This window comes from Littorina saxatilis, linkage group LG5 (genome assembly GCF_037325665.1).
Source record: "Littorina saxatilis isolate snail1 linkage group LG5, US_GU_Lsax_2.0, whole genome shotgun sequence".
NCBI classification, from domain to species: Eukaryota; Metazoa; Mollusca; class Gastropoda; order Littorinimorpha; family Littorinidae; genus Littorina; species Littorina saxatilis.
The window spans coordinates 7,702,032-7,727,383 of record NC_090249.1 but is presented as its reverse complement, the minus strand read 5'-3'; the positions used below and the strand labels follow the sequence as shown (position 1 = coordinate 7,727,383).

Genomic DNA, 25,352 nt, shown 5'->3' with positions numbered 1-25,352 from the left:
GCTCCAACGACGGAAACCGGATCGTAGTAATGCGGATATAGAGTTGAGAAAGGGTACTCCCGTGACAAGTGTCGAGTGTGTGGCGAGTATCGAGTTAACCAAGATATCAATCCAATTCGGTTGTAGCGTCTGCATCGCATTGAGAACCAGTGCAACAGGGCAACCTGCCTGAATAACCTTGGCCCATACTCTTGAAAGGTCTGTAAACGTGTGTCCAACAAAGTCAACATTTCATGTAACTACCGCCCTGTTATTGTTCAAGTGGATGTTACTGCCCGTTGGTTTGAACAATGTTTTATTCGTGATTTTACATGTTCATGAGATTAACATTGTTATAATGTCTTCAAAACAAACTTGCAATCAGAAATAAGAACATGGCAGACAGTCAGGTCCTTACACAATATGCACAAACAGTCAGTCAGTTTAACACAAAATATCATCCAAACTGTCCGTTAAATGAGTTACAGACTTTTCAAGAATATATGGGCCCAGGTATTCAAAAGAGGAAGATGACTAGCAGAAATGTTACAGGTGTCCGGTATTGCCTGTCAATACGCCTTTTGGGATAAAGATAGGATCATCCCTCCACTTGGACACATGCCAACAATCAAAGTGCTGAATGCTCGCTGTGCAAAGTCGACATTTGTGACCCTCCACCACGGAATGAGTCGCATGTCACCTTTGCATGATTTTAATATTTTTACATTTTCCTAAAGAGGCTTTTATGCTCTACCCAGTGGTAAAAACCGTTTTAGAAAAGAGCGAAAACTGTTTGAGTTATAAGCCTGTGACTAAGGTGACCCTCACACTGTTACCAGACACTCCCCGGACTTATATTAAGCCTAGCGCAGAACCGCGCGAGGTGACATGCGACTCATTTTGTGGTGGAGGGTCACATTTGTTCTATGTGATGAATAACACAATTAACCACATGCACCAACAGGTATAAGTGTATATATAGCGTGACGATTTTCTGAGAAACGGTTAATTAATACATTTTGTGGATACGTGCGTGCCGGCAATTTAATTATTACATGTCAAGATGACAAGATAAGCGAAACAGATTTAATTAGTTGTGGGTAATCCTACCCCCCACCAACAGTACAATTATAATATCTACCCACAATAAGCTTCATGCAATCGACGATCCAGTAGGTAATTAAACAAGGGGGTGGTGTGATGGGAAAACGTAAAAAAAATAAAATACGGATTGGGTTGAAAAGGGCACAGGTGACAAATTCCTCTGAAATGCAAGTGCTTCTGTATACATGTATGAGAGACTAAGCTAATGTTTACATATCTAAATCGTGTGGTAATTTAGCTAGTGTAATGCACATAATTATAGCCTTTAAAAGCAGGTACGTTTGTGCTGTTCGGGAAGAAAGGACGTATCGGGGGGGGGGGGGGGTTCCGGGTGAGTCCGACAGACAAAGAGAGAGAGAGAGAGAGAGAGAGAGAGAGAGAGAGAGAGAGAGAGAGAGAGAGAGAGAGAGAGAGAAAGAGAGAGACAGACAGACAGACAGACAGAGTGGACAGAGAGAGAGAGAGAGTGATTGTAATTGCTGTGGAGAAGGGGAGAATAGAAGAAACAGAACAATCTAAAAATGCAAAGGAGTATGCGTGCAGAAGCATGAACTGCTTACAAGACAAGCAACCTAATCTTCTATCTTTTGTTAAAAGCAGGGAGTAGGGGGCAGTGAGGGTTTAGGAATGGGTGCGTTAAAGGGGTGGGGGGAGGGGGATAGAAAGAACTGACAGGCTTTAATTGCAGGTTTGGCATGGATGACAGGTAACCTACGTACAGGTAACTGCACGCAATTAGGGCCTTGTTTCCTAGTTTTTGACAGTGTCAGTGAAAGAGAAACGAGATATCTCATTCCCACAATAATGCTGATTTAATGCACATCAGCTAACATTACTGACATTGCCTGAGATCTTCATCAACACGCAAGAGGGTGGAAAGAGGTGGGTTGGGGTGAATGGAGTTGGGCATAGGTGTGGGGTGGGGAATGTTTGAAGGTCGGTCACGTTTGTGAAGAGTAGATCTGCACACATTTGTGTAGATATCTATATATATATATATACGACTTGTGTCTGTCTGTCTGTCTGTCTGTCTGTCTGTGTGTGTGTGTGTGTCAAGTGTGTGTGCGTGGTTGTGCGCGATGCACGGCCAAAGTTCTCGATGGATCTGCTTCAAATTTGGTGGGCATATTCAAGTAGACCCGGGACAGGACACAACCTGGTCGATATTTCAACACGTGCTCTCAGCGCGCAGCGCTGAACCGATTTTGGTTCCACCTCAGCTACCCGGGCCCCCATACCGACACACCAAAGCCGCTACACCACATCACAACGCCAAAGTTCTCGGTGGATCTTTTTCAAATTTGGACACCGTATTCAGCTACACCCCGGACACAATATCATCGATGAGATATTTCAACACGTGCTCTCAGCGCGCAGCGCTGAACCGATTTTGGTTTTTGTGTTCATTTCACCATTATAAGTAACTCTTCCTTATCTTCTCCAGGTTTTCAGCGTTTACCTCCCTTCCTTCGTATGGTGCACTATAGTATGAGTGGGGCATCTTCGGATATTCCCGGCGTTCTGTTACTATTTTTAGAAGGTCACCGCAGTGTCCAGAACGTAAATTGGACCCGTAAATTATCCTCACTGTAAAAGTGCAAAGGTCGAATCAATTTATAACCACGCGAAAAATACACTGTCATCTATCTCTCTATAGATACGGCTTCTCTGTGTTTGTGTGTGTGTGTGTGTGTGTGTCTCTCTATGTGAGCAACACCTGGGGATTGTTCAGTTCTGTTTGTGATGTGGTCTGGCGGCTTTTGTGTATTTGTATGTACTGGCCTTCCTTTGAAAAGCCATAACAGTTCAAAAGGGCTTACAGATAAGCTCTAAATTGCTCAATCCTGTTTGAGTGGAGTTCGCCTCCAAAGGTGATTAACACGGTTACATTCGTCGACAAGGATGGGACTCGATATGGTCAGGAATGGCATTATGGCCACTGAATCATTTTCGTGCTGTTCCCATTCCACGAATCTGGGAGGGACCTAAGCTTGGCGGGTCCATTGTTCGGACCCGGCAAAGCCGGCGTACGGCTCTAAGTATTTCATCCCGGCGAAGCCGGCTACGCGGGTATTCCTCTAGTATATATATATATGTGTGTGTGTGTATGTGTGTGTTTGTGTCTGCGTGCGCGCATATGTGCATACATGTGCATGTGTGCATGTGAGCACCAGTGCTCATGCAGGGTTTAGCCTGGGAGAAAATGACAATGGGACATTTGTCCCCCTCAACCAAATTCTGATGGGACATTACATAGTCGAAGGCAAAAAAACGCAAAGCAGGCTAGGCGGTCCGAAAATGCTTTTGTCGAAAGATGCAAAATAGTTCTATTTGGTGCCATATGATGATATGCGAATGTGCCTGTGTATCAGGTTAGTGTGTGTGTGTATGTGTGTGTGTATGTGTGTGTGTGTGTATGTGTGTGTGAGAGAGAGAGAGAAACAAGACAAAATAGAAGCAAGTTGTTTGACATTTTCGCCGCTTTTGACGCCATCTTCTTCTGTTGTTTCAATGCGAACATCACCTGAGATATCTTTCCTTGACCGGGAAGTAACTTTAGTTTTTAATCTTTGGAGGCATTGCTATTTTACGTGGGTCTGTGTTTCGATCGATATCGCTTGTGTTGACAGTTTCCACAGAGGTAAACGCGCAAGCACAGATCGGTCCCACACAGATAGTAGGATTGGTTTAATACTAATGAATTACATTTTAAAAGCCAATCACAGCGCGTTTCACAAACTCGCAAGTTGCTCGGCTTGGCGCGGGTTTTTGCTTTGGTCTTTCCGAACACTGTACTCCCGTGAAAAGTGTGCATGGGGTGGCGCAGTGGTACGTAATCTCAGTGCGCCCTTTGACGCACTGAAGGGAATTCCAATGGGACATTTGGAGATGTTATTCGCCAATGGCGCAAGGCGCGTAAGTGAAACCCTGCTCATGACACAAGACAAAAAGCAATTCACACTAAACAACCATGCAGAGATGTGTCACCCTTAGCACTGCAAAGTACTACACATGCCCACCAGAAAAGATGAAGCAAATTTACAAACATCAGCATGTACGCATCAACCAACCTTTACCTTTCATATCTGAACAAATATGTAGAGGGAACTATTTTTTCACCTTTATTTTTAAACACAATATCACAATTATTATACTCTGTTCAACAATAGATCTAGCACTTTGCTAAACTAATAAAGCAAATCTAAATATCCAAAATTAAATATGACAATCACAGAACGCGTGACAAATAATCAAGAACACATTTTAAATGAGATAATATGAAGACAACTTAAAATATATGCACTTCATGGTTTTTAAAAACAAAACAAAGAACCTAACAATTTTTGTGCAGTCTTTTTTTCAAAACAGTATGTAACTTTCCTGTGGTTCTTGAAATGATAAATATAAAACAGTATTAAAAAAATATCCGATACATGTGCCTGTCTGTTCTTTTAACACTCTGTATTACTGAATAGGAGGCTGTGTTACTCTGAACTAAAAAATAAAGTTTAAACAAAACAAAAAACATGGAAACTACAACTGTCTCAAAAATTCTATTCAGAAACTCCCACAACATTCAAAAGAATTAAAAAAAATCTGTTTGAAGTATGCATTTTAGACAGAAAACACAAGGCAGTGTATTTCAATCATTAATGTGACAAAGGATGCACAAATGTAATAAATAGTGCAGCGTATGATATATGGTTGAACATAAAGCTTAAATACATCAAGTGTGCATTACGTTTCATCACTAAGGCAGTATAAATGTACAATTCTTGTGTAAAGTTTAATTGGATTTAGTATTCACAATATCACAGACATTAAAAAAAAAATCATTCATATCCTGGACGGCACTTTGACAATATTGACAACGCTTTGCTGCTGCTAATTGAATGATATGAGTTTAACTTAAGAGATATGTACCATAAATACAATAAATAAGTAGACCTGAAGTAGTCTGGTCCCAAAACAAGCAAAAATAGTGAAATTCATGATGGATCTGAGCGCACTTTATTCGTCCTGTGTGATTGTGTACCTTCTTCCCTCAACAATTAGCTATTCTTTTTTTCTCTCTCTTACCTGCTATATGTTATGAAAACAAATTCCCAACCTTGTACAGTGGTCCCTGCTATGTAAGGCCCCTCTAATGAGAGGACACCTAAAACAAAACTAAAAAAAACTTGCTGTATTTCCTTTGTGTATAAATTTCACTAAAATTATACAACTGTCATGAAAAGACATGCGCAGTGCAGAAGACACTTTTGGCTGGTCCAATGGGGTTTCCTTTCATCACAGGCACATCCATGTTTTGATTTCGACAGCAGTAGAAAAGGAAGCCAACTCTGTTTGGCTAAATGCCTCGATTCCTCTCCTCCTTGCTCTATTTCATCCCTTCCATCCTTGTTCATCCCTTCTCCTCCATCCATCCTCCCCCTAATCTACCCCCAGTATCCCCACCCCCCCCCCCCCCCCCCCATCTGGTAAAAAAAAAAAAAGCTTGGACACACAACAACAGATTGAACAATACAGAAAATCCTATCATAGTTTTAGCATCACACGTCTTCAATCAATTTATCTACCGCATCCCAGTCAATGACACTCAGCACACTCCCGCTGCCCACAGAAGCAACTTCAGCAATCCGTTCCAGTTCGCTGACGTCAACAGACTCACGATAGTCGAAGCCCAAATTGTCAGGGTCACTGCCGCCCATGATGGCCTCGTAGTAGTCGGAAGCACCAGCCTCTGATGGTGCGAACATCAGGTGATCCACTGAAGCGGAAGCCTCAGTACCATCGACCTGGCAGGAAAAGAAAAAATGTTGGGTTAATAATAATAATAATAAATGAGCATTTATATAGCGCAACATCATAACTTTACAATTATGCTCTTTGCGCTTGACACATTTAAAATTAAAACACAGTTATACAAGCATTTACATCTACATTCATAGTCAACAACGCTTAATTAAAAGCATACACCATCAAACATACATTACAAAAAAATTCTTCCACTAACTAAGTAATAAAAACATGAATAAAATGGGTAGTGAAAAACAAGGAAATACCAGCTGAATACCCTTAACCAAACAGAACATGTTATCAACAATACTGAAAACAGCCCTAGATGTATACATTATCACATTATCACTAGAACAACAAATACACTACATGTAGCCTACTGATGGACTGAGAAAAACAAAATCAGGGGTTGTATTTCTTGAAGAGGTGCGTTTTAAATGCTCGTTTGAATGCTTGGGGTGACTGAGAGTGGCGGATGTGAAAGGGGAGAGAATTCCATTGTGTGGGTGAGCAGAAAGTAAAAGTGCGTTGTCCGTATGTTTTGGTTTTGGTGTGTGGAATGGTAAGGATGCGACGGTCAGAAGAGGCACGGAGTTGTCTTGCTGTTACTGGTGAAGACAAAGATGAAATGTGTTCCAAGAAAAAATGCTGGGTTACTGGTGAAGACAATGATATTGTGTTACAAGAACAAATGCTGGGTTACTGGTGAATACAAAAATGAAGTGTGTTCCAAGAAAAAATGCTGGGTTACCGGTGAAGACAAAAATGAAATGTGTTAACGAAACAATGCTGGGTTACCAGTGAAGTCAAAGATGAATGTGTTCTAGATTCAGGAAGGTATGTCCTTAAACTTACCTGAGGGTGGTTTTTTTCTTGTATTTCATATATCTTATTTTGCCTTTTTCTCTCTTCTTCCACCTTCCTCCCTTCTATATCTCTTGTTGTTTTTGTTGCAATTGCAGTTTTAGTTTTAGCTGTTGAACTTTTTTTTTTGCTGAACCCTTTCAAGTTTCATGGTGCAAAACTTATTTACACAAAAGAAGCAAAGTCAATGGCAGAAGAAGAAAAAGAAGAAGAAGAAGGGAACAACAACAACAACAACAACACAACAACACCAACAACAACAACAACAACAACAACAACAAGTCATAACAGAAACAGAGAGGAGAAGAAAAACAAAACAAAAATACTGCAGAAGAAAGAACTTGAAACATCCAAACAAATGTTACAGGCACATAAATTTGCAAGGTTTTAGTTGAAAACAAAACGTGCTCATACCGTAAATGCATCAGCGTCATCATAGAGAAGCTTCCTGACGTCATCATCCATGCTCCAGTCGCTGAGTACTGATGCAGCCTCTTCACTGTAAGGGTCGCCATAGGGCCGAGGACGAGACGAACCCAGAGAGGATGGGGCTCGTGCTGTAAGAAATTAAAAAAAAAGAATGAGAATGCAGTTTGTCCCTAAACGAACTCTTACAGTGGAACCCCTTTATAGGATCTAAAAAAAATCAGACAAAATCAGACCTTCGAAGGGAGGGAGTCTTAAAATGGAGATAATTTACACAGGTTATAAACAGAAAATCTGAGGAAAATCTGGTCTCAGAAGATAAGGGAAGTTTTCATTTGGGGGTCTTAATAAGTGGGTTCCACTGTACTAATACTGTTTCACTCTAAAGTTTGATCACACTGGATGAAATTAAACTCAACAGCTTACATTGTTTTAAAACCTGAAGTTATGGTGGGGCTTCTTGATCAGTCAGAGTGCACAGACATATTTACTACAACAAAATCATCAAAACTGATTCTTCTTTTGTGAATTCATTGGAGTGATCAAAGAGTTGGAAGCTGTTGAGCATTTTCCATTTTCCCCCAGGTGTCTTCAATGAAATATACCATGAGTTTGTACACTTCTTGAACAAAAAATTAAGAAGGGTTTAAATTGAACTGAACGAAACCATTCAAAGAGCCAACACATCCAACTCCTATAACTACCAACACAATGCAGACTGTCTGGGCCGTGCCAAACAATACTGTCAAAAGACTTTTCACAGCAGAATACTTACCAGTAGATCTGTAGGTTTTCTTGAAAGGAGCATTGAGTTCCTTGAGCTGCTCGGTGTAGGTTTTAGGCCGGTGGGGCGCGGCTCGAGTGGGCATGCGTGTCTTGGCCGCTGCCGTCCGCCCTCGTCTCCCTGGTAACAGATCAGTTAAGCTGTCATCGACACATGGGAATCATGCATATTCATTACCCAGGAGACTGTATGGTTTTAAGATTAACTCTCATATGATATTGTCTTGTGTTTTGACAATTTTCATCATCTTTTTGTGCGGTGCAGTACTCAAACAAGCTCTCTCTCTCTCCCTCTCCCCCCCCCCCCCCACTCTTTGTCTTTCACTCTCTCGCCCCCCCCCCCCCCCTCTCTCTATGTGTCTCACTCCCACCTGTCTGTTTGGTAATGGTGGCTTCGCGGTTGATTTTCTTGAGCTGCTGGACATATGTCATGGGTTTGTGTGGAGGCCCTGTGGGTTTGCGCTGAGACACTTGAGCTGTGGATGCTGACCGCACTGCAATGAGAAAGATTTTGCATGGCTGTATGTCCATTTCTGCAAGAACTTTCAGTACAATCACCACTTTAAACTGGTTGCATGGCTGTATGTCCACTTCTACAAGAAATTCATGCAGAATTGTTAGTTATGAAGAATCAGGTGTACTGAAAGAACAAAACTTTGATTAAAAAAGAAAACTGTCACAGCAGTTGTTCTTGCTCTTGCAGGCAGAGGACAACAATATGTCAAATATCATTCGTTTTTTAATTTTATTGCTGAATAATAGAACTCAACAAATGACATCCCCCCCCCCCCCACACACACACACACACGCACACATAATTTTTGTTTCCCCTCTCTCTGTGCCGTTCTCTGCCTGATTCTCTCTCTCACACACAGTGACACACGTACTGTGATACAGAGACACACACACACACACACACATGCACACAAACACTATCTCTCTCACTCCCCCCAACACACACACACACAAATACACGAACACACACACATCCTTGACAATTACCGGAATCCAAGACATGTTGGCGAGGGATAATGGGACTGGCGTATTTGTGGCTGGGTTTCATCTCCTGCAGCCTCTCTGTGTAGGTCTTGACGCGACGCGGGGTGGTGGGTTTGGGGATGGGGGCGTAGGCCTTGCGTGCACTGTCCGCTCCTTTTGACCCTTGGGACACAAAAAATTCAATACAGTCTCACATTATAATCTGATCATTACAGAAATCTTTCACACAAAAAATAAGACCACAGTGGAACCAGTGGACCCTACCCTTTGAGACCACCAAAAATGGACTTAAAATGGATGTAAATTTACAGGCCTTATTAACAGAACATCGTGGAATACAAGGTCTTAAAATGGGGGAAGCCTCAACTCTCGGGGTCATAAAGTGAGTTTCACTTTAACACCTCAAAAGTAGGCATCTTGGTGGAAGAAGTTTTAAAATGTACATGCATATTTTCTATTTCTACAAATTCTTTTGCATAGTCCATGGGGATACTGCAGGATAAACATGGACTAACTACTTACTCTGAATCTGAGTCTTCTCAGCAGCAGAGGTCCTCGAGCGAGCAGTATCAGCAGCTTTCTGTGCTGCTTTTTCTTCCAGAACTTGCTTGACGTACTTCTCGTCTGGCGCTTCCTGCGAGGACTGCTGCCTGGTGACGTGCGGTCGCTGCATACGCACCATCTCTGTGAAGGGTTTGGGTTTGTAGACTTTCTGGGGCTTCTCTGGGATAGGCTCTGGTCTTGTGCTGTTGAGTGAAAAGTGCAAGATAGGGTGAGACGAGATCACTCTTGCACTTTGCTTCACAATCTATATATATATCTTCTGCTGGTCCATGCTATCTGTATGTAATCCCCACTAACATGGATATTCTGGGGGACTGGTGTGGGATTTACTTTTTGTGTCAACTTGAACATTCATCTGCCTCTGTCTATCAGTCTTTTTTTTTTGCTGTTTAAATCACAAAATGTGTGCCTGTCACCTTCAGACTTATTAAGTTATACATGCATGCACCTCATCTCTCCCTACAGGAGTGGAGGTCCTTCGTTGCTGCCCTACATGCCAACCGGCATAACGGGCAGTAAGTAAGAAAGTCATCTCTCCCACAAAGCAAACACAGTCAAACATATAAATATTCTCTCTCCCCTTTCTTCTTTCCGACAAGCAACATGAGAGCTCACAAGCACACTCTCTCTCTCTTTTTCTCGCACGTGCACTTAATCTCATCCCCCCCCCCCCCCCCCCCCCCGGCTCCCACAGCTAATTAAAAACAACAATAACCAACACTCAAAGTTATACCAGACAAAAACATTATTTCTTAATACTGACCGAGGCTGCAGCTGCCTTCTTGGCGGAGGACTGACTTCCTCGCTGCTGTCCAGGTCTTGAATGGCTGACATGTAATCACGCAGGTCAGCGCTTGACCCGCCCGTCATGTCGAAGTCCGAGGAGACCCCAGCAGGCTGGACCATGATTGGCTGACCGCTCGGCACTCTTGGCCTAACGTCTGACCCAGACTGCGATGCCTTGAGGATTCCCTGCATATACATGGAGGGTTGACACCAGTGTGAATGAGAGTTGCTTGTTTCATTTATGCCTCTATTCTATAACATACTTAGAAGATTGCTTATTTTTTTAACTTTTTTTTTATTGGTCTATTAAATTTGCAGGTTTTGAAACAAAGTTTATTGTACAGTACCTTTTTTTTTATAAAGAAAAGACAAGTGACCAATCAAAAGTGGTCCTTGTAGACAGGTGGTTGCAAAGGAAAAGTGACTTAGATAGAAAGAATGTTCATTGGGGGACCTTTGGGATGTTCGTTATAGACAAGTGACTTAGATAGAAAGAATGTTCACTGGGGGACCTTTGGGATGTTCGTTATAGACAAGTGACTTAGATAGAAAGAATGTTCATTGGGGGACCTTTGGGATGTTCGTTATAGACAAGTGATTGAGATAGAAAGAATGTTCATTGGGGGACCTTTGGGATGTTCGTTATAGACAAGTGATCATAAGGGCAAGTTCCACAGTATATGCTAATTCTTTCAACCAAATGTCAGTGTATTTTCTCCTGTGACACACTAAGCTTGGTACTGCTTTCTGCTCCATCCTAATGAAGTGTAAGAAGAGACCATAATAAAGTAGCCACACAAGCAGCATATCCTAAAACATATACCCCTCTACACCCCTCTACTTCATGCATCAACACCCCCCCTCCACTTTCCCATTAAGCGTCCCCCCTCACCCCTGTTCACAATAAACCCTCACCCTGGGAGGTGCAGCAACGTTGAAAGTCTGATCCATAGCAGAAGCAGGAGTAGTTCTGGGGCGATAAGGTTCTCTTGCCATTCGCTGCACCGGCCCTCGCACATCCCGCCTCTGGGGTGACGTCGACAATACTGACCGACTCGCCGACGACTTTGACTTGGACCTCGGAGACCTAACAGGTGAGCTTGATATTGACCTTGACCTCGGTGACGGTGAGCGTGAACGAGAGAGGTCTCGTTTGGTTTCGACGACCTCAGTGAGAGCGCTGCCGATGAGGTATTCTGCCTCCATGATGCGTTGGCGCATGTCTTGGCGTTCCCTGTCATGTTTTCGCTGTTCTCTGTTTTCTTCCATGTGGCGCAGGTCCCTTGTTCCCATGTGCATCATCTGCAAGGGAAAAAATAAATACAGTGAACACAAAGAATGAAGGGCAGAAGTAGATATTGGTGCAAGAAGTACAGCTGTGGTCTTTCACTATAAATATTGTAGTGGTAGAAGGGGAACTGAAGATCCTGAACCATACGTGGGGTACCATCCAGAGACTCGCCCAGTACAGACAGGAGTGAAGGTCCTTCGTTGCTGCCCAACATGCCAACCGACATAACAGGCAGTAAGTAAGTAGGTAAGGTTGGGATGCATAGAACCGGACTACAATATACTCAATGGACATATTGGTTTTTTTACATTTAGTCCACCTCAAAAACCTCCCCTCAGGTAGATTTTTAAAGCCCAAATTTTAAGTCTTGCAGCCATACAGTTGTATCAAAGTCCAAACTTGCTTACAGGAGTATCATTGGTGCATCTCCCTGCCTGAACATACAACATAACCTAAAAAAACGAAAAACCTACCCCATTAAACCTATAAACTTAAAATCAAAAAACAAGAAAGGTAGGTTGTTGGAACGTTTGTTATTGACAAAACAATACATTCACAGATATTTCGACCCAACAGTCTTTTAAGTGCACAGACAAACAATAACGAAAACTTATCTGGTTGATTTTTCCTTCCGCCTGTCACGAAGCCGCAAGCGAATGAATGATTATATGACGAAATGAGTGACGTAGACAGGGAATGGCTTAAATAAAATTAAAAAAATTTTAAATTTAAATCAAAAATAAATTTAACTATAAACTTAAATTAAAAAAATTAAAATTAATTTCACAAAACATGATAGCACATTTCATTTGCATTAATTATTTAAACAAAGAAAATGACACAGACAAGTGTAACATTTACAACACGAGAGAAAAAAAGTCACCTGGGCAGAAGGTTTGTAGGGCTTGGCCTCTCTCTCCGCCAGCTCCAAGCGACGCTGATTGTACTCGGTCTGCCGCTCGGCGTATTTCTCCGTCATCCACCTGTGGATTTCTCGGCGGTCAGATGGGGCACTGACCGTTTGATCTTGGTCACCGTCCTTCACCCTTATCTTCAGTTCATCATAACTGGTCATTGGAGACCTGGGCTTGTGCCTGAAAATGTGTCAAATATGATTCTGGGTTTATGCCTGAAAATGTGTATGATTCTGGAGTTATGCCTGAAAATGTGTATAATATGATTCTGGATTTATGCCTGAAAATGTGTATGATTCTGGGTTTATGCCTGAACATGTGTATGATTCTGGGTTTATGCCTGAAAATGTGTATGATTCTGGAATTATGCCTGAAAATGTGTATATGATTCTGGATTTATGCCTGAAAATGTGTATAATATGATTCTGGATTTATGCCTGAAAATGTGTATAATATGATTCTGGATTTATGCCTGAAAATGTGTATTATGATTCTGGGTTGATGCCTGAAAATGTGTATAATATGATTCTGGGTTTATACCTGAAAATGTGTATAATATGATTCTGGATTTATGCCTGAAGTATATGCTTTACATGTTGATTCTGCTTTTGATCTGATTCTGTGAGCAAAATGAATTATAGCGTTATTGCTGTGCTTGACTGGATAGCATTAAAGCAATTAAAGAAAGCCAAAGGAACAACATGTAGAATGAAACATATGTAGACAATAGCAAGTGAATACAAAGAGAGACCATGCAGAGCTCCTGAGGGAGGAAGAAAGAAAGAAAGAAGAACAACAGACAGACATACAGAAAGAACCAACAAAAGAAAAAACAAGTCGCGTAAGGCGAAAATACAACATTTAGTCAAGCTGTCGAACTCACAGAATGAAACTGAACGCACTGCAATTTTTCAGCAAGACCGTATACTCGTAGCATCGTCAGTCCATCGCTTGTGGCAAAGGCAGTGAAATTGACAAGAAGAGCGGGGTAGTAGTTGCGCTGAGAAGGATAGCACGCTTTTCTGTACCTCTCTTCGTTTTAACTTTCTGAGCGTGTTTTTAATCCAAACATATCATATCTATATGTTTTTGGAATCAGGAACCGACAAGGAATAAGATAAAAGTGTTTTTAAATTGATTTCGAAAATTTAATTTTGATCATAATTTTTATATATTTAATTTTCAGAGCTTGTTTTTAATCCAAATATAACATATTTATATGTTTTTGGAATCAGGAAATGATGAAGAATAAGATGAACGTAAATTTGGATCGTTTTATAATTTTTTTAATTTTTTTTACAATTTTCAGATTTTTAATGACCAAAGTCATTAATTAATTTTTAAGCCACCAAGCTGAAATGCAATACCGAAGTCTGGCCTTCGTCGAAGATTGCTTGGCCAAAATTTCAATCAATTTGATTGAAAAATGAGGGTGTGACAGTGCCGCCTCAACTTTTACAAAAAGCCGGATATGACGTCATGAAAGACATTTATCAAAAAAATGAAAAAAAACGTCTGGGGATATCATTCCCAGGAACTCTCATGTAAAATTTCATAAAGATCGGTCCAGTAGTTTAGTCTGAATCGCTCTACACACACACACGCACAGACAGACAGACAGACAGACACACACACACACACATACACCACGACCCTCGTCTCGATTCCCCCTCTATGTTAAAACATTTAGTCAAAACTTGACTAAATGTAAAAATGAAAGAAAGAAAGAAAGAGAGAAAGAGAGAAAGAAAGAAAGAAAGAAAGGACAATAAAAATCAAAACAGAAGGCAAAGAACCAAAACAGAAATAATGAACCAAACAAACTGAATCATACAGACAACCACGTAAAGGGCAAAGTAATGAATGTCACTGACTTTTGCCTGGCGCGTGCAGCATACATCTCAGCCTCTTCCGGCGTCAGACCAGCGGCCGTCAGGTCCACCCCGCCCTCCGCCAGCACTTCGCCGATGATGTCACTGATGTCGCTCATCCCGCTCAAGTGGGACGCTCGGCTGGCATCATGTCTGGGGAATATGATAAAACGGAGTACATGGTAAGTGGAAGTTGGTTTATTTAGAGAGGGTTGGTGGCTTTTTCAAGGAAGTTAAGGTGCATGGTTGAAGCCTTTCAGTTATGAAACAGAAGAAGATGTATGCTATAAACATCATTGTAAACATATACCGAAGGGTACTTTAATTACATGTTTATGTGCAAAGCCGAGCATGAAGAAAATGGTCGGCCTAAAATCCTATAATATTCTTCTAGTCCCACAACCGCTGCAGTATATTCATCAAGTTTTTTGCTTCTTTTGTTTGTTTGTTTGACCACCGCATTGGCATTGCGCCTTACTCCATCTATTGTACAAAGATACTGTTGAACCTGCCCTTGCAACCACCTCTCAAAAGCGACACAAAGACCGTTCCCAAGGATCCCATATGAGTTTTGATTCCATAAAATTCATCTTTTCATACCGACCACCTGTCTATAACGACCAGTTTTGGACGAACTCTTGGGTGGTCATTATAGCCAGGTACCACTGTATTACCTAAACCTGCAAGTTATGCACACTTCCACTATACATTCCAAGGAAGTCTGCAAAGGAAGTCTGCCATCATTTGAAAGAGAGAAGGAACTGTTTCTTTTCAGTTTTGATAGCAACTCTGGAGCATCTATGTACTGTTCTGCAACAGCTTACCTGGGAGACCCATCAGACCTCCTGGAGTCCACTGCAGGTGAGGGGGTTCTACCATCCCTGGCCGATCTTGCCGACACCCTGGCGCTCGTGGATGGTGATCCATGCGACGTTTTGGGCGCCAGTCGTTCTGCCGACAGTCTGGTGGGGTCTGAGTGCTGCTGGTCCTGAATTGAGGAAATGGGTAAACTAGATGAAAACATTGGGTTGTGGACTTTGTGGAGGCTGGTGGTGGTAATGATGATGATATTGGTGAGAATGAGGATGGTAATAGTGTTTGACAAAGTGATAATGAGGATGGTAATAGTGTTTGACAAAGTGATAATGAGGATGGTAATAGTGTTTGACAAAGTGATAATGAGGAGGAGGAGGAGGGGTAGGTGGGGGGTAGACGGACAATGAGGAATGACAATTAAAAAGATGGTTCGTAAACTGATCAACAGCTAGAATTACAAACTGTCACAACAACACAACAACAACAATGACACTAAATCCATCATAGAAAAGTGTGAATAACTGCATGGGAACTACACATTTCCAAAGCCCCATTAAAATTGAACACAACCTTGCAACTGGCTTGGGAAATGCAAAGTGCTAACCAAAACCAAAATGAAAGTACATGTAAACCTGAGCTAGTATAATTCATGAACAGTTTGGAAAAGATATGGTCACTCCAACCAAACAGAGCACACTCCACTATACTTTCCTCAAACCATCACACACCAATCACTTTCACTTATCCTCTGCCTACCTCAATAAAGAACAAATAAAGGAATTAACTTTTGGTGAATAAGGATGAAAGTTCCTTGTTCATGTCATTCAATGCTTGTTATTCTCTCAGGTGCCATGAGACTGGTTCCGCACACCTCTCACTAATACTCTCGTTGCACATGTCGTATGCATTTAGAGCAATTACTTCCCTAAGCTTGTTTCTCAAAAAATCAAAGAATGAACTAAGTTAGCAAAGCTCTGGCACTGACCATGTATTGACCCGGAGCAGGCTGATAGGTGTCATTCATGGTCTGCAGGGTCTCCAACAGCTGAAACACACAGCAAACATGGTACTGAAAGTTATCATGATCATCTATTTTACAATGGATACGGTAAATATACAGGGTATAGTGACGACTGTCATGTGAGGCCCCCTCAAAAGAGTGGACACCTCTGGATGGAGATAACACAAACAAACAAAGACTGATAGACAGACCAACCTGCCTGTAGATACACACACGCACGCACAGACATGCACTCACGCAAACAATACACACACATACACATATACACATGCACAGACACACTCTCACACACATGCACGCATAGACACACACAAACATGCACAGACACACTCACACACACACACGCATGCACACGCACACACACAGACATGCACTCACGCACACAATACACACACATACACATGCACAGACACACACACTCTCACATACATGCACGTATAGACACACACAAACATGCACAGACACACACTCACACACACAAATGCATGCATAGACACACACACACTCACACACTCGCACAAACACACACACACAAACGCACGCACACATACCTATTTCTTGGATTTTGCTACCTAAGAAAAGGGGCATTACCACCCACCTAAGATTATTAATCAAAACAGTTTTTTGGAGAAATGCTCTGTTTTCTACAGTCATATGGGCGACAAAAACCCAGACTCATCAAATTTTAGTGAACTCACTCGACAGCACTACTATTCCAAATTTGGTTACCTAAAATTCAAACTTTAATCAATCGATTTGGCCAATTAACAAAAAGAAAAGATGGGCAAATGGGTCGCAAAATGTTTGTCAGAAGTCAGGAATATTGCCAATTTAAAGATTTGGTTTCATTACCACGGAATTTTGGTGGGGATTAAAAACCTTCTCTCCGGGTATACAGTCGTATTCTGGCCTTGCACTTAAAAAAAACAAGAATGAAATTCGTTGGAAAAATTGTTGTAACTACTCTTCGGTAAAACATTGATGAAAGCTTCTTTGTCAAAACATTCTTTAGAACCTTTTCTAAGATCCCCAAAAAAGATTTCTGCCAAAACACGTAAAAAGTGCATTTTTGAAGATATTTTTCTTTGTCTCTAAAATCGGTGGTAGTGAGTCTGGACGGTTGCCTAAGAAATACTGAAACAACTTTTTTATGTTTCATTTTCACCCAACCATTATGCCTTGGACGTTTAGAGATAACTATGATGAAGCGATCTCCATTGACTTTTTTTGTGATGGGAATCAATTTGTTCCTGTAATGCCACTGGTCGTTTTCATACGCAACCAAATCCAACCAACTTTACTACCACGAGTTCATGTTTTACAAAAACACGTTGAATGGCCACCAACTTCCACCCATGTTGTTTTTACTCTTATTCTAGTCTATTTTAGATTAAATATCAATCATCTTTTTTGATGATGTGCGTTTGGTTTTTTTACTGTGAAAATATTTTACGTCTCTAGGTAGCCGTTGTCGTGGATTAGGGTTAGGGTTAGGGTTAGGGTTAGGGTTAGGGTTAGGGTGATTTTTTTTTCAAATGTCATGTTTACGCAATGCACTTATCTATTACAATACCGGGCAGTAAAACTGCTGGCCGACAGTTGAGCAATATTTATGTCAGTTTTTTTCTGTTTTTTTTTTCGTCTGTAGTCTTTGACCTCATACCAACTGCACACAATATCCATAGAGTACGGTTTTACCGACAGTTGCAATGTTAAACATAGACGTGAATGGCCCGGAAAATATTTAATTATGATTTTAGAAACAAATTTGTAAAAACGGGTTTTTTGAAAGTAAAAAAGTAAAAAGCTGTAATTCAGCACAAATGAAACCATTAAGCTATTGTCGTCCTCCGCTGTGACCCGAAGACCAAGTCGGTTAGAAGTTACAATTTGTTCGGTCATTAAACCTTGTCTGCCGATTTGATATATCTTGGGGCTTGACGGAGACTGACTTGTCTTGTGCAAAATGATGACTGTGACGGTTTCAGTTCTGCCCGGTATCATGTTGGAAAATATTTCTTCCCATGCACTCGTATGATTTCCAGTTAATCTGCAATTGTGCGAACAATTTGGCAGCAGGCACCTTTGAACTCTTCACTTGAACAAATTTATTGGTAAATATTTAAACTTTTTTTTAAAAATAATGAATTTGATGCTTTGAAATCATATTTAGCGGTTCATTGTCAATTTACAAAACATATCATATGACATTGATATGAACTGATTAATGTTGACAACAAAAACGAAAAACACCACAATAACAACCATTAAAAACAAACAAACAAACAAACGAAGCACACACACACACACACACACACACACACACACAAACAGTGACTAATGACACTGACACACACCTACTGGCACTGACACTGAGTGCCATACCACAGTAAGACTCAGTACGAGCTCTAGACGAAACTTATTTTTTTAAACACATGTCATAGCACGCTGTTTGACGATCAAAAGCATTTTTACTTATGAGTTTCTGTAGTTTAGTCTTGTGGGGTGTTTCCGTATTTATTTTGTTCATTTTTCAATCAATCAATCAATCAATCAATATGAGGCTTATATCCCGCGTATTCCGTGGGTACAGTTCTAAGCGCAGGGATTTATGTTTTTATTTTTTTTAATTAATTTTTTTTATGCAATTTATATCGCGCACATATCCAAGGCGCATGGATTTATTTATGCCGTGTGAGATGGAATTTTTTTACACAATACATCACGCATTCACATCGGCCAGCAGATCGCAGCCATTCCGGCGCATATCCTACTTTTCACGGCCTATTATTCCAAGTCACACGGGTATTTTGGTGGACATTTTTATCTATGCCTATACAATTTTGCCAGGAAAGACCCTTTTGTCAATCGTGGGATCTTTAACGTGCACACCCCAATGTAGTGTACACGAAGGGACCTCGGTTTTTCGTCTCAACCGAAAGACTAACACTTGAACCGGAGAAAATGGCTAACGCCCTGACCCAGAGTCGAACTCGCAACTTCTCGCTTCCGAGCGCAAGTGCGTTACCACTCGGCCACCCAGTCTCTTGTCTTTATAAAAAAAAAATAGAGGATCTGTCAGTGTCATTGGTCCTTACATCGAACGTTTGGTTTGGGGGCTTGATAGGTCTACTCAATTTCTGGTAAAGTTTTGAAAATAAATTCAGCAGGAGCTTTTACTTTTACTTTACACTTTCTGTTCTCAATAGAAAAAAAACCCACTAAAACATTAGTAACATTTCCACAAGTGCAAGTAACATTTCCACAAATGCGAGTAACAATCCACAATATTCTTTAGGTTACATTCCATTGTGGGTAACAATCCACAAATAAGGTAGCAATCCAGATCTGGAGTGAAGGAACCATCCACTGTGATAGGACACAATCCACCAGTTAAGTTGCCATCCACATGTGGATGGCCACCTAAATAGGCCTTAGGTCGCCAATCGTGTGGAAAGCAGAATGCACGCACACACACACAGACACACACATATATACATACACACAGACACACACACACACACACAAGCATGCACAGACACACCCTCACACACTCGCACAAACAGTACAAAGACACACACTTACACACACATGCACACACAGACACATTACTCGCACAAACAGTGCAAAGACACACACACACAAACACAGACACAGACACACATATTCTCCCTTCCTCCTATCCTTCCGCCCTCCCTCCACATCACAAGATTTCAAAACTGACCATCTTTGAGTTGTGGAAGTCGTTCTCCATGTTGCGAGACATCTCATCCATGGCCGTCATCTGGTCGTTCATGGTCCGAAGCCTTTGCACCAGTGCCGTCTTGGAGTCTCTTGTGCTGTCCCTGGGCAGCAGTGCCACAGACATTCTGAAAGACAACAAAGAGAATGAATAGTGATTGGTAATTAAAATTTTCAGACAAAGTGCAGATGAAAGAAAATGATGATTAGTTTTCTCAATTTTGTGAGAAGAGGGTAAGGCAGTAATCAGACATGGGATTCAGAATAAGTGATAATTAAGGAAAAAGAAGGTGGGGGTCTGGGGGCCGCAGAAGGCCCCCAGAAGCTGAAGGTTTTTAGTGTTTTAGACACACAAAAATGGCCCTGAAATGCATATTTCAGCTTAATCATAGCCCCCCCCCCCCCCCCCCCCTTTCTTTTCCTTCCCATGTTTCTCAAATTAATTTTACGCTAAGACTCAAAATAAGGAGGAGAAAGAGAGAGAGAGAGAGAGAGAGAGAGAGAGAGAGAGAGAGAGAGGCGCGGGGGGGGGGGGGGGGGGGGGGGGTGGTGGCGTGTGACGGTGTGGTTTCAATGTTCTTACCTTGTCGGTGCCAAACGACCCCAGTGACTGATTACCCGACTGGGTTTTCAGGATAGTCAGGTGCTTGTTGCTTTTCAAGTGGCTTTTGAGGGCAGTCTTTCCATTGGAGCCGTTACAAAGTTGATAACATTAACATCGTTGCACAAAGTGCACTGAGCTTTTCCCGGCAAGTTGATTTTAGCAAAAGCATCGCCAACTTTCAGTTTCACGTCTTGTGTCTTCTGGCCTTTCTCGTATTTCCAGCTCAATGATACAACTTCATCGAGCCAGTCGAATCTCCAGAGATTTTTCTTGTACTTCTGCTGGTCAATTTCCCGGGCTAGAACGGTTTCGTCTCGCTTTAGCTTCCTCATCATTTTGGCAGGTGGCTCGAAGCGATGTAAAAATGGCGCCGAATCATTCTCATACGGTATGCTTATACTGAATCCCCGATAGCTACGTTGAAACGGTGACTGTAGGAGACAAAGAGCGCGTTCCCATACGGATCGACCAGCAACAGTCTGACCGTTTTAGGAACCAACCGTTCAAGAATAGTATGGAATGGAGCGTCGCGATCAGCGGACCGGCCGAAAAACTTGGGTCTATACCTACATATACCCCAAAATGTTCTCAGCGGATTTGCACGAATCTCAAGAATGATCCCTGGAGCCTAAAAATTTACGGAATTCCGTAAATTTACGGAAGAATCCCATGTCTGAGTAATAAAAAGGGAATGGTTGTCGACAAGTGGTTTACTGGGATAAAAGTCAAGTCAAACTGAATGGTTCAGGCATATTAAGAGAGAGAGAGAGAGAGAGAGAGAGAGAGAGAGAGAGAGAGAGAGAGAGAGAGAGAGAGAGAGAGAGAGAGAGAGAGAGAGAGAGAGAGAGAGAGAGAGAGAGAGAGAGAGAGAGAGAGAGAGAGAGAGAGAGAGAGAGAGAGAGAGAGAGAGAGAGAGAGAGAGAGAGAGAGAGAGAGAGAGAGAGAGAGAGCAACAGTCAGAGTTCTCAGAAGAGTGGATGGACAGAAAAATAAGAAATGCATTGTTATACATGTACTGTATCTTTATTAACAAGTCAAAAAGAAAGAAAGCAATGAAGAAAAGAACAGACGAAATGAAGAATGGAGCAAAAGAAGGATTCACAAAGTAAGAAATAAAGAAATGAAGGAAGGTATCACAAGAAAGTAAGAAAGAAAAATAGGAAGGAAGGAAGGAAGGAAGGAAGGAAGGAGGGATGGAAGGAAGGAAGGAAGGAGGGATGTAAGTAATGAAAAAAGAAAGGAAAGAATGAAAGGAAGACACTCAGAAAAAAATACAACACATACAATTGATGCCTAAAATGAGAAAGCAAATTAAACACTACAACAAATGCATTCCGTTTCAAATTCTCCCTTACAATCAGTCACAGCACCACACACAATTTTGTACTGTACTCATCCATCCCCACCCAGGAAGACAACATTTCAAAGAGCAGAAAACTGTTGTCACGGCAACACACTGTATTTACGAAACCAGAGAAAAATCAATGCAATCAAGAAGGTAACCGTCTACCTGTCATCTCCAGGCAAGCGTCGCTGAAACAAGCTAACCGTGACAGCATCATGATGTCTCCGCTGAGTCGGCTCAAGCTGAGCTCGTAAGCTCTCTTCCAGTTCTCCTGAAAAAAGAAATGCCAGTAAGATTGTACATTGCTTTCATGTGAAAAACTAGTCTATGGAGAGATTAAAAATTGCATCTAAAAACAGTTTTCCTTTCAAAAAAACAACCAAAAAAACACCCCACAAGATTATATCAGCTTTCCTACGAAATAAGATAATTTGTCTGGAAAAGATTACACAAGAAAACGAATGTCACCAAGATTAATCGCTGCCAAACGTAAGAGAAAATCAATGACTTGAAACACAAAATTTACACACAAACAGACACAAACCAGATAGACTGCCATCATGTTCCAAAACCAAGACTCAAAAATAAGAAAGGCTAATGTATGGAACCTTTAACAAAACACAGTACAGAACATTCACAAGATCTGCTATGCATTGCATTCGATTAATTAAACTTTTTAATTTTTTAGACTGGATCGCACAGAGGAACTAATTCAGTTATTTGCAAAAATGAAAACAACACCACCACAAACTTTTACATCGTACCATAAACAAAGTATTTCTCAAAAGTCACTGTGTTGAGTTTTGAACTGATTTTCAGCTTCAGCATCTGTTTCCACAACATGTCTTCTAGTCTCATTCAGCTTAGACTATGCTGAGTATTTAACTAAGTGCTACAACAGCCAGAGAATTTTTCCTGCCACTGACTAATTCAGCGGTCGGTAAAAAACGCAGGAAGCAAACAGGCCCATAAACCACAGGTGTCAACAATTTGTGCAACACACTGCATCTTTTCCATGTGTGAACGTTACGCTTCGCTTGGCACTTAGCAGAGGCAGGGTTTAAGGAAAATGAAAAATTGATCCGTCAGGCGTGCAGCCGTGTGGATGCAATCAGTCTGCATGCAGTTTCTGGCAGAGGAGAAAAATCGATAAATGTGAAATCATTAATACTGAAATCACCATTTTTTCTTCTGTTTTGGGGAGGGCTCTATCAGATATCTTAGGTTAAAGGTATAGTAACCTTCCTTCCTTGTAAATCACAAGAGATCACGATAGATCTAGCCCGGCTGTTTTTACCTGAGCCTGGCTGCTTTCTGTGCTGAGTGGCAGCTTTTCGTCTCGCTTTTTTCAAGAAGAACAAATTTGACAAGTGACACCTATTTCAACCTGCAAAATGTATTCAGGAAAACAGTCCCACTCTCCACAGGAAGCAGCTAGGCTGTTGATAATAATGTGGTATGTGTCCGAGTGGAAGGCACTGCTGTCATCCCATGCAAAAAGCGTGGACAGATCGGGAAGGATTAGCCATCTTTAAAGGCACACTATTTCTTGTGAAAACGGTTTGGCTAACCATCTCAAATCTGACCGGTGTAACATGAAATTTTTACTCCACGAAAAATTTACTCCGGAGTAAATATTTCGTACGAAATTCTTACTCCGAGTACACTTTTCGTACGAGAAAAGAACTCCCCAAGGCACGAACAAATTACTCCCTCCACGAAATTTTTACTCCCCATTTTTTACATTTAGTCAAGTTTTGACTAAATGTTTTAACATAGAGGGGGGAATCGAGACGAGGGTCGTGGTGTATGTGTGTGTGTCTGTGTGTGTGTGTAGAGCGATTCAGACTAAACTACTGGACCGATCTTTATGAAATTTGACATGAGAGTTCCTGGGTATGATATCCTCAGACGTTTTTTTCATTTTTTTGATAAATGTCTTTGATGACGTCATATCCGGCTTTTCGTGAAAGTTGAGGCGGCACTGTCACGCTCTCATTTTTCAACCAAATTGGTTGAAATTTTGGTCAAGTAATCTCCGACGAAGCCCGGACTTCGGTATTGCATTTCAGCTTGGTGGCTTAAAAATTAATTAATGACTTTGGTCATTAAAAATCTGAAAATTGTAAAAAAAAAATTTTTTTTATAAAACGATCCAAATTTACGTTCATCTTATTCTCCATCATTTTCTGATTCCAAAAACATATAAATATGTTATATTTGGATTAAAAACAAGCTCTGAAAATTAAAAATATAAAAATTATGATCAAAATTAAATTTTTGAAATCAATTTAAAAACACTTTCATCTTATTCCTTGTCAGTTCCTGATTCCAAAAACATATAGATATGATATGTTTGGATTGAAAACACGCTCAGAAAGTTAAAACGAAGAGAGGTACAGAAAAGCGTGCTATCCTTCTCAGCGCAACTACTACCCCGCTCTTCTTGTCAATTTCACTGCCTTTTCCATGAGCGGTGGACTGACGATGCTACGAGTATACGGTCTTGCTGCGTTGCATTGCGTTCAGTTTCATTCTGTGAGTTCGACAGCTACTTGACTAAATGTTGTATTTTCGCCTTCCAGTAAAAATCTCGTACGCAAAAATGGGATGCGGGCGAAGGGATAATGCCAATAAGTGATCTCGCGCAAACGAATGTCGCGCTACCCTCCTTCCACCCCTTTCATCACCAAGACTAACAGGGGACAAGGGAGTAAACATTTCGTACACCTGGCATGGGAAGTTAAATTGCTTGTGTTGGGGTGAAGTAATTTATTCGTTATTTATTTGTCAGGGGAATAACATTTTTGTACGAAATGTTTACTCGGAACTCACCTGTCTTGGGGAGTAATTTTCTCGTGTAATGGGGGAGTGCTTTTTTCGTAAAGGGAGTAACTTTTTCGTACGAAATGTTTACTCCGGAGTAAAATCTCGTGGGAGTAATTTTCTCGTGTTACACCGGCATTTGGTGCTCTCAGTGTACAGTGGCAATTTGTTTACGAATGAATTACGTTATCAAAATTCCAACTCACCACAGCAAGCAGTCAGGGTGTGGATTGTTGATATGTGTAAAAGTGGAGGGATGGTCTGATCCCATATACAGGCCTTGTCAGATCTGAGATGGTCTGAGCCCAACTGTTTTCACGGGAAGGAGACTGTGTGCCTTTCATTATCCATTCTACTTGCCGTGGGACCTTGACACAAATTGTATTTCTTCTTTCTCCTGACCCTACATTTCCTGGGTTAATGAACATTTCTTCTTGCTATCTGAGAGCAAGGGAGACCAAACAAAAACCCCTGTGAATACTGCTGAAGCATTCTACATGCAAATGTCCACTGATCTCCTGCTATAAAAAACAACAACTGAGGGCATGTTCCCTGATGACATATTAATGGCCTGATTAGCATATTCTTTCCATTAAACAGCGTAATCCCAGTGCAACA

At 41.2% G+C, this 25,352-nt stretch overlaps 1 protein-coding gene across 1 annotated transcript in view; it reads right to left on the bottom strand.

The window, feature by feature from the left end:
- Window positions 1-5,560: 5,560 nt before the first annotated feature.
- LOC138966198 (ciliogenesis and planar polarity effector 1-like) overlaps window positions 5,561-25,352 on the bottom strand; it is a 74,964-nt gene continuing 55,172 nt past the window's right edge. Inside the window, exons 42-55 of the mRNA XM_070338327.1 lie at window positions 22,074-22,179; window positions 19,943-20,087; window positions 16,183-16,242; window positions 15,206-15,369; window positions 14,385-14,534; window positions 12,480-12,690; window positions 11,221-11,607; window positions 10,283-10,491; window positions 9,478-9,701; window positions 8,959-9,117; window positions 8,328-8,450; window positions 7,949-8,077; window positions 7,162-7,304; window positions 5,561-5,882 (exon numbers count right to left, since the gene is read on the bottom strand). Coding sequence (XP_070194428.1) covers window positions 5,637-5,882; window positions 7,162-7,304; window positions 7,949-8,077; window positions 8,328-8,450; window positions 8,959-9,117; window positions 9,478-9,701; window positions 10,283-10,491; window positions 11,221-11,607; window positions 12,480-12,690; window positions 14,385-14,534; window positions 15,206-15,369; window positions 16,183-16,242; window positions 19,943-20,087; window positions 22,074-22,179 — 2,456 coding nt within the window. The 3' untranslated portion in view covers window positions 5,561-5,636. The remainder of the gene's footprint in view (window positions 5,883-7,161; window positions 7,305-7,948; window positions 8,078-8,327; window positions 8,451-8,958; window positions 9,118-9,477; window positions 9,702-10,282; window positions 10,492-11,220; window positions 11,608-12,479; window positions 12,691-14,384; window positions 14,535-15,205; window positions 15,370-16,182; window positions 16,243-19,942; window positions 20,088-22,073; window positions 22,180-25,352) is intronic.